This window comes from Colletotrichum orchidophilum (genome assembly GCF_001831195.1).
Source record: "Colletotrichum orchidophilum strain IMI 309357 chromosome Unknown Scaffold_43.1, whole genome shotgun sequence".
In the NCBI taxonomy this organism is placed as follows: domain Eukaryota; kingdom Fungi; phylum Ascomycota; class Sordariomycetes; order Glomerellales; family Glomerellaceae; genus Colletotrichum; species Colletotrichum orchidophilum.
The window spans coordinates 295816-304050 of NW_019172999.1; the positions used below are offsets into that span (position 1 = coordinate 295816).

An 8235-nucleotide genomic window follows, 5' to 3' on the forward strand; every position below is an offset into this window, starting at 1 on the left:
AATCCACCTACGTCTTTCTCTCAGCGAACTCCTTGAGACTATCACTGTCGTCTTTCAGGTCAGGGTGGACCTCCCCTACCGCAAAGTGCCTGGCTCGTGGGCCTCGGAGCAGTTGAAGCAGCGTCCCAACAGATCGAAATCCTGGTTTCAGAACTTTTACTCAGCGCTACGTCTCAAGTTGAGACATATTGACGTTGAGACTTCCGCCAGTCAAGGAATGGCGGCGGGTGACGGGCAAAAGCAGGCCGAGGATGCCTCCGTATTATGCCTTGCCCGGTTCGGGTGTGATGACAGCTATTGGACCATTAAAGCGTTTGGCCGACCTGAGTAAGGGCACGCCACAATTCCGAGTCTCCGGATGGAATTGATGAGACCGGTTGAATGGGTGTCCAGCCCTGAAGTTGGCGAATCTAGAAGTGCGATGTGGAGGCCGCCACTAATGGAGAGTGTTGCAGAGAATCCACAGGCCTCGAACCAAAACGTTGCACCACCGACGAAGCTGGGAGAAGCGGCTTGAAGTCGGATTCGGGACTACCTAAACCTTGGGCCTGAGTTGTCAAAGACCTGAGCTGGACGCTAGGGCATCGGGGATCAAACATGCTCCGAATGAGCGCCGGAAAAGGTATACTGCTGCCGAAAGGAGCGCCGACCGGAAGCGACTACGACATATCCGGACGGATGCCACATGGCTCAGCGAGGCGCCGACAGCTTGGGACAGTCGGCGCCATGCCATTCACACGGTCGACGGATTTGATCTGTAACAGGATGTCTCGCATCATCACCGGAGATGGTATAATCACTAAAGAGATTTCACGCCCACGTCGAGAAGTCATTGGCTGACGGACCTTGTCCTTGCCCGACCCCGTTGCCACAATTCTCTCCTACCATCCTCCCCCTCTGCTTTAGTACCTTACCTCTGCGGCGGTCATCCACCCATTGCCACAAGTCTGGTACGTCTCCAGCCTCCAAAGCGCCTTCCGCATGATGCTAATTCTTCTTCTGCTAGACTGGCTCGTACCTACCAAGCAGATGAGCTGACAGATAGGTACCTCTGCCACCGATCACCCGGCTTGGCGGCCCCTAGCAGCTAGTCCTTTGGAAATCCCTGCTCGCTCTCGGTTGGAGTACCAAAGTCCAGCGTCTGCGATCGCCGACCCAAACCAAACCCTCGGTAGCGCACGCCACCATCACCTGAGAGGCATAATGAACCCATCGTCCTTCCTCCCCGGACGCTTCACTCTTCCCAGTTGAATGGTTCCAACGGACGGAACTTTCCCCTTTTGCACGTTGTGTCTTACAAGTGAACCCCACGCCGCGTCTGATTCCGGCCATCTCACACACCCGTGGACTCCGCGGGTTCACGGGTGCACGCCTTGGCTAGCCTGAATACCACTCTCCTCTTCAAGCCATCGTCCTCGTCTCCTCATCTTCATATAAGCCGCTGTTCGTTTCCCTCCGTCTTGGAAGTTTCATTTGCAAGATACGCTCGATCTTGAGAGAACACGCCCTGCGCACGAACGATCAACCCCAGCCACTAGTCCCGGAGACATCAGCGAAACAAATCGGCGCCCCTACAACGTGTAGATGCCACTTTCCACTCCTACAAAGGACCACGGAGCGACTTCTCTCACTTGAGGCATTGATTCTCTCAATTCGAGCATCATGTCGCCCACCCAAATCATGACTAGGCCTTGCCGTTCACCATTCCAGATGGACGGAACTACAGAAACGTACTTTATGAGATACCCCGGAGCAGGTCAGCATTACCAGGCCACCGAGCGACGTTCACCAGTGTCTAACACCATCCAGGTGATCTTCCCTCCCCTCCCATCGAGCCGCTGCCCACCAAAGAGGAACTCCTCGAGCTCTGTGACTCGGTACGGACGTCACTTCGCCAGTCAAAGAGCCTCGGGCCCCACGCAGATAGAATCCAGAGCCTCCTGGAGAGAGCTCTCAAGGACGAGCTGCACCACACTCAATTCCTCGACTTTGAGACGCTCCAGTACGCTCGCCTAGACAAGCTGCTCGCCGACGTCCTCGACCCCGCCCACCGGCCCCTCCCGCTGCCGCTCCGCTTCCGCGCCGACATGGCTCTATGCGAGAGCCTGCAGAAAATTTGGAGAGCCCGCTTCCGCGAGCACTACTTTTCTCTCGATCAAGTGCGCCAGCGCACCCTGTCGATCGGCGGCGAGATGCGCGACATCCACTTCACCGCTTCTGGCATGGACCCTCTCGAGTCTTGGGCCGTCAACAACAGCTGCTGCGACCCCATCTCGGAAGTAGAGGGGAACCAGCAGTTTGAGCCTGGACAGTAAGTTCACCGACTAATGAATCTTTCATTGGTAGTATGCTAATTTTTTTTTTTCAAAGCTGGTGGTTGAACCTCGCTTGCGCGCACCGTGACGGCGTCATTGGCACCGCGGTCGAGAAGCCCACCAAGGGTAAATACGGAGTCACCGCCCTGCCCCTCCTTACCGGACGCGAGGAGCATATCCGCGGCCACCTTTACCGATACGTCCGCGAGGGCCGGCTCTCCGACATGCACGTTTCTCTCCTCACCCAAGTCGGGACTCAGATCCGCATCCTGAGGGGCTACCGCCTCAAGAGCACGCTTGCTCCCCAAGCCGGCGTGCGCTATGATGGCCTGTAAGTTTTCCAGGCTTACCCTCTTCAGTACCCAAGACTCCAAAGAAATGAGATAAACTGACCATGACATTTTTAGTTACACAATCCGCCAGTACGGCAACAAACTCGACGCCACCACCGACAAGTACCGCCTCGAGCTTCTCCTGGAACGCGTCGACGGCCAAAAGAGTCTAGGGGAGGTGCAACAGGTGCCTCATCCGTCTCAGATGGACGACTGGCAGACTTTTAAGAAGGTCGAGGCCGAAATGGTACGCCAGCGCAAGGGCGACGACGGCCTGCTCGACTTCAAGATGCGCAAGGAGGAGGAACGTATCGATCGCGAGCACTGGAGGCGCGCGAGCGAGTTCAAGGCCTCGATGAGCCAAGAAGGCTGCGGACTGGGTTTGATCATGTCTGTATGATGTGATTCACAAGGGGGAGGGGGTGATGGAACGACAGCGGCGAAAAAAAAAAAAATGGTGGTCCGAAGGGGACGCTTCCAGGATGAGTCGCAGAGATACCCTGTATTACCTAGTACACCTGTACCACTACATTACGAATAATGATAATGCATGACGAGCAAAGCATATTGTTTCCTGCTACAGTGTCACTTGAACAACGTTTCTCTTCCCTCAATTACAAAAACCCATTTGACGCCCACCTATAATCGACTTTTAGCACCCTACTAACTGAAATTATCAATTACGTTGGGGTGACCATAATTACGCGCGAGCGGCAGCGAGCCTATATTCCGAAAAGGCTCAGAAGGTTGCAGTGATAGCTTCGTCGCCATCGTCCAGGATGCCGTCGCACCGCGAATGCCAAACGGCTTGGCCAAGCTGGGACATATAAAATAGAAGGTTCAGTGACAAATAAGGTCAGCGCAGTCAATGCCGATTGCCCTCGGCTGGCTGGCTGGTTGCGTTAGGAATGTCCAGTGTCGCCGCAGTATTGCTTACAGTAATGGTCATTAAACAAACAGTAATGACGCGCGGCAGTCACTCTGAAGGATCCAACACCACGTATGTGATGTAGTAGTACGTCACATTGATATCTAAGAAGCCTTACTTTGCCGTAGCCTTGGTGGACAAGTGGACATCAACTATGGACACGAAGAGAAACACATCTCGCTTACGCAGCGCAGTCCTAGTCCGTTGCGAAACGGTCAGTGAATCTAAATGTCGACAGACCATCCTTGAAGCTGTTCACGACGGTGATTACGTCTGCGGCGGAGTACACGCCCTCACCGGCCTTGACACCGAGGGCTGCCGACTCGTCGAGAGCCGCGCCAATGCTGCCCACCGGCTTTCCCCATCTGTAGGAGTCGATGACAAGCTGTGCAGGTCTACCGGCCGGATACAAAGGAGACGGCTTAATGTTGCCATTGAACAGACCATCAGCGCCGCGGGCAACAATGACACCGTCGAATGACGTGGCGTCAGCTTGTGAGTATGTCATATCGACGCCGTCAGCCAGCCTCTCGGCGATGACGGTCACCAAAACACCGTCAGTGGCAAAAGCATCCCTAAACTCCTTGCCTTGGCTCACGGAGCCGTCAGCTGACAGGCTTGCAAGGATACCGACCTTCAGGGTCGCGATGGAGGGCAGCTTGTTGCCAAAGATTGAGAGCCCCTGAGTAGTCTTGTTGTGGTAGTACTGCGCATCGGGCTGCAGACGGTTCATGCCTAGGGCATCGGCGACACGGTTCGCAATGTCGTTGCTGATCTTGTTCAGCTGTGTGAGAACGTTCTGCTTAACCTCGGTGGATTCGAGGTGGCTGGTTTCAAAGCGGATGGCGTTGATTAGAAATTGCTGCTCGATGGGGGTCAAGGAGTTGTAGAAGAGGCGCGGCTGAGACCAGTGATCTGAAAAGCTGTCAGAGATCTCGCGGACCAGTTGGCCATTGTTAGTGCGGCCAGGCGCCGTGAAGAAGCCGTTGCCCTGAGTTTGGTTCGCTTGCTTAGGGAAGCCCTCGTTGAGTGTATTCGGAGTGTCTGATTATTCGGTCAGTCGGGTAAGTCGACGAGAATGAAGAAATGACCCACAGGAGTTGCGGTTTCGGTGGATGAAGTTCTGGCCAGCACCGTCTCGGTTGTTGTTGTGAATGGGCGTGGTTGGGCGGTTGATCGGCAGCTGTTCGAAGTTGGGCCCGCCGTGACGGTTGATCTGAGTGTCCAGGTAAGAAAAGATGCGGCCCTGCAGCAGAGGGTCTTCAGTGAAGTCTATGCCTCTAACAATATGCCCGGGTTGGAACTGCGATGAATTAGCCATGCTCAGAGACGAAGTATGGTTGTAGAACACACCATAATCTGTTCAGTCTCGGCAAAGTAGTTGACCGGGTTGGCATCCAACTTCATCTTGCCGAGTTTTTGGAGGGGTGCAATCTCCTCGGGGATGATCTTTGTCGGGTCCAACAGGTCGAATCCAAACTTGAGAGTATCCTCCTCATCGAGGACCTGAACGGAGAGTTCCCATTCGGGTCCATTTCCAGATTCAATCGCATCCCAGAGGTCCTGGCGGTGGTAGTCGGCATTCTTGCCCGAAACGATCTGGGCTTCTTCCCAGACCAAGCTGGCCTTGCCCTGTTTCGTCTTCCAGTGCCACTTGATAAGCTTAGAATTGCCGTCGTCCGTGACGGCGCGGAAGGTGTGCACACCAAAGCCATCCTAGGAGTGTTGGTTAGATTTTGGCAGCTATGAAGCTCTCGTTCTGCTCACCATGTGTCTATAACTTCTCGGGATACCGTATCCAGCCATTGCCCAGAACAAGGTGTGAAGGGTGGTAGTTTGAGAGCTGAAGAAGTCCCATGCAGAATCATGAGCTGTAGCAGCTTGTGGGATCTCATTGTCACCGCGAGGTTTTCTGTATGGGCCATAACGTCAGTATTTGGGCGCCGATGTGTATGAAATGGCCTGGAGCAAGTCTTACACTGCGTGAATTAAGTCTGGGAACTGCAGAAAGTCAGCTCACAGTGTTGGTGGTGGCATTAAGCATTGGCAGATAAAGTCCGTACTGGAGACTCGGAAGGGTGTAAATGACTTACCTGAATGGCGTCTTGAATGAAAAACACTGGAATGTTGTTTCCCACGATATCAAAGTTGCCCTCATCAGTGAAGAATCGGGTGGCAAAACCATGCACATCTCTGGCAGTGTCCGCACTTCCTCTTGATCCAGCAACAGTGGAAAACCGCACAAACGTGGAGGTTTGCTTTCCCGCTGCGCCCAGGAATGAAGCGGCCGTGAGGTTGCTATAGTCGCCATAGCTTGTAAAGGTTCCGTAGGCACCGGCACCGCGGGCGTGGACGGCTCGTTCCGGTACCTGTGGATGGGTCACTTAGTCGGGAGTGTCCAGCTGAGACGGACAATCATGGGCTTACTCTCTCGTGGTCGAAGTGGGTAATCTTTTGGCGAAAGATAAAATCCTCGAGCAACGTCGAGCCACGGACGCCGGCCTTCAAGCTTACTTGGTCCTCGATAGGGCCGCCGACGTCGGATGTGAGGTACGGATCGCCTGTAGAGTCGTCTACCTCGTAGCCTGACACATGGCCGCGAGAGCCGTCGCTTTCGGTTCGAGCCTTGATGTTTGATGGATCTGCGAAGGGACAGCCAGCTGAAGAGAGGGCAGCCAGGCCGAGACCGGCCAGCAGGAGGGTGGTATGCATGTTGAGTTGGCGGTCAGAAGAATGCCCTTGCACCTACATAAGTCTTCCCTTCGGTCGATAGTAAAAGATTGAGTAGGCTAGACAAGCACTTCTTGGTCTCGAGCGTAAAGAAAGTGACAGCCGTTGGATAAGTCAACATTGCCGAGGGACGGAAGGCTACTTATGAGCTCCAGACCTTTGGGTTGACAGGCGGAGCTTTGTCTCTGAACTACCTAGGTCTCCTACTAAACAACACCAGCCGCAAGGGGGGGCAGTGAGCTCGATGAACTTGGAAGGAGGACATCTTCGCCAGGCCGGGAAAGGACACTAAGGTAGTACGGGCTTGCCCAGAATAATTCCACATCCACATCACCAGGAGGTAAGCACACCGCGCCGCCTCCTTCCAAATGGGTGTGCCGGGAGCATAAGGAGTGATAGCATCATACCTTAATCATCTCAGGTGCTTCTCCACATTTTGAAAAAGAGAGGGGCCTGAGGGGAGAGAGAAAGAAAAGGAGGGGCATCCAATGTTGTCATACTGGAAAGCACCTCGTGTGATTCAATAGGGAAGCGCCCACGGTCCCGGGAGCTCTGATGCTGTGTGCTGGTAGCTTGCCTTGGCTGCATTTGTGTCTCACGGCCGAGGCCGACAAAACGTCGACGGTGCCACTGGGCAGCATGAGCCAGCCACGGTGCTGGCTAAGACAATTGGGAACGCTCTCCCGCAGGCATTTCCTCTCTTTCAAACGATGCTTTTCTTCTTCTCTGACAGTGGGGGTGAGCAGTATTCACTGGAAATATAGCCACCAGAGAAGGAGAAAAGGGACAAAAGCTTAGCCGTCGAGCGCCGTTCCCTCCGGTTAGAATGCCTGCTCCCTTGCCTTCTTTTCTTTCTTATACCAACGTGCTGACACCTTGCAAAACAAGGTTACATCTAGACGACATGGGCTAGGGTGATTGAAAAGGGCCAAAGCTCGATGGCGCGCAAGCGGCCATGGGAACAAACGTGGTTGGCGAGGAGCGACACGGTAGTTGGGGGCGGCGGCGAGCTCCAATACACTAGTGAAAGAAACCCCGGCGGAATGTAGATGTGGCTGCCGAAGATCGAAAAGCCACTGAGTAAATCTGTACAAGCCCGATCTACATTAAAGGGTTGGTCAGCTCTCCATGGCCCTCTGGGCTCTGTAGCCCTGTGCAATGGAAACGCAAAAGCCCGCAGGTAACCACGGTGTGCTGTGGTCATTCTTGTGCGACGTTGGAGTGGAGACAGCCGAGTGATTGGCGGTGTCGAATGTCGAAAATAGCTCCAAGGATTGCGGTATTTCGGATTCAGGGAGGGAGTAAGCCACTGGACTACGGATAGAAGAGCGTGACAAAAAGAATGCCCCACGGCGGGAAAGAGTCACTGTTTGCCAGTCCACCACTTCATCCCATCTATGACGACGGCTGAGGAGGGCAGGTCAATTTGAATTGATAGACCGGGGTTGTTATTGAGATGAACAACCTACAGTAGCTCCGGATACCCTTGTCGAAACAATGTCTTTTTCCTGCAGTCTGGAAAAGAACTTGGTTGTGATGGAAAAGGGCTACGTGCATTTCTTCCTGATTTCATGAGGATTAGAGGCAGGCGAATGGGATCGAAAGCCCTTCATCCGGATGTAGAACCACCCCCGGCGCTGGGATGGAAGAGGAAAAGAGGTAAAGAGTTGTGCGTGAGGTTGAGGTTGAGTGAGGTTCGAAAATGCCGACCATCCTCGTCATCGGGCGGGCCTCGTGTGGGGCCGTGCCTCGCTGATCACCCGGGAAGAAACACCACCAGCAGCCTCTGTAATACAAATCATCTCAGTCCCCAAGCGAGGTCGTGCTGTTGACATGGGGTGGTTCGTGGATAGGGTGGGTTGCAGCGCAGCCCGCCACAAAAGTCTCTCATGCAGTTATACAGCGTGAGACTTCAGGATTTGAGGCTCGT

At 54.2% G+C, this 8235-nt stretch overlaps 2 protein-coding genes across 2 annotated transcripts; one reads left to right on the top strand and one right to left on the bottom strand.

Annotated features, from left to right (window-relative positions):
* Positions 1–1662: 1662 nt before the first annotated feature.
* CORC01_06019 (uncharacterized protein) lies at positions 1663–3047 on the top strand (the record flags this gene model as incomplete). The annotated part of the gene is made up of 4 exons (XM_022617661.1): positions 1663–1756; positions 1810–2311; positions 2371–2646; positions 2723–3047. 4 exons carry the CDS (start codon positions 1663–1665, stop codon positions 3045–3047), a joined length of 1197 nt encoding a protein of 398 aa, XP_022475902.1.
* Positions 3048–3771: 724 nt separating this feature from the next.
* CORC01_06020 (catalase) lies at positions 3772–6287 on the bottom strand (the record flags this gene model as incomplete). The annotated part of the gene is made up of 7 exons (XM_022617662.1): positions 3772–4619; positions 4671–4878; positions 4929–5291; positions 5343–5487; positions 5554–5576; positions 5669–5944; positions 6003–6287. 7 exons carry the CDS (start codon positions 6285–6287, stop codon positions 3772–3774), a joined length of 2148 nt encoding a protein of 715 aa, XP_022475903.1.
* Positions 6288–8235: the final 1948 nt, after the last annotated feature.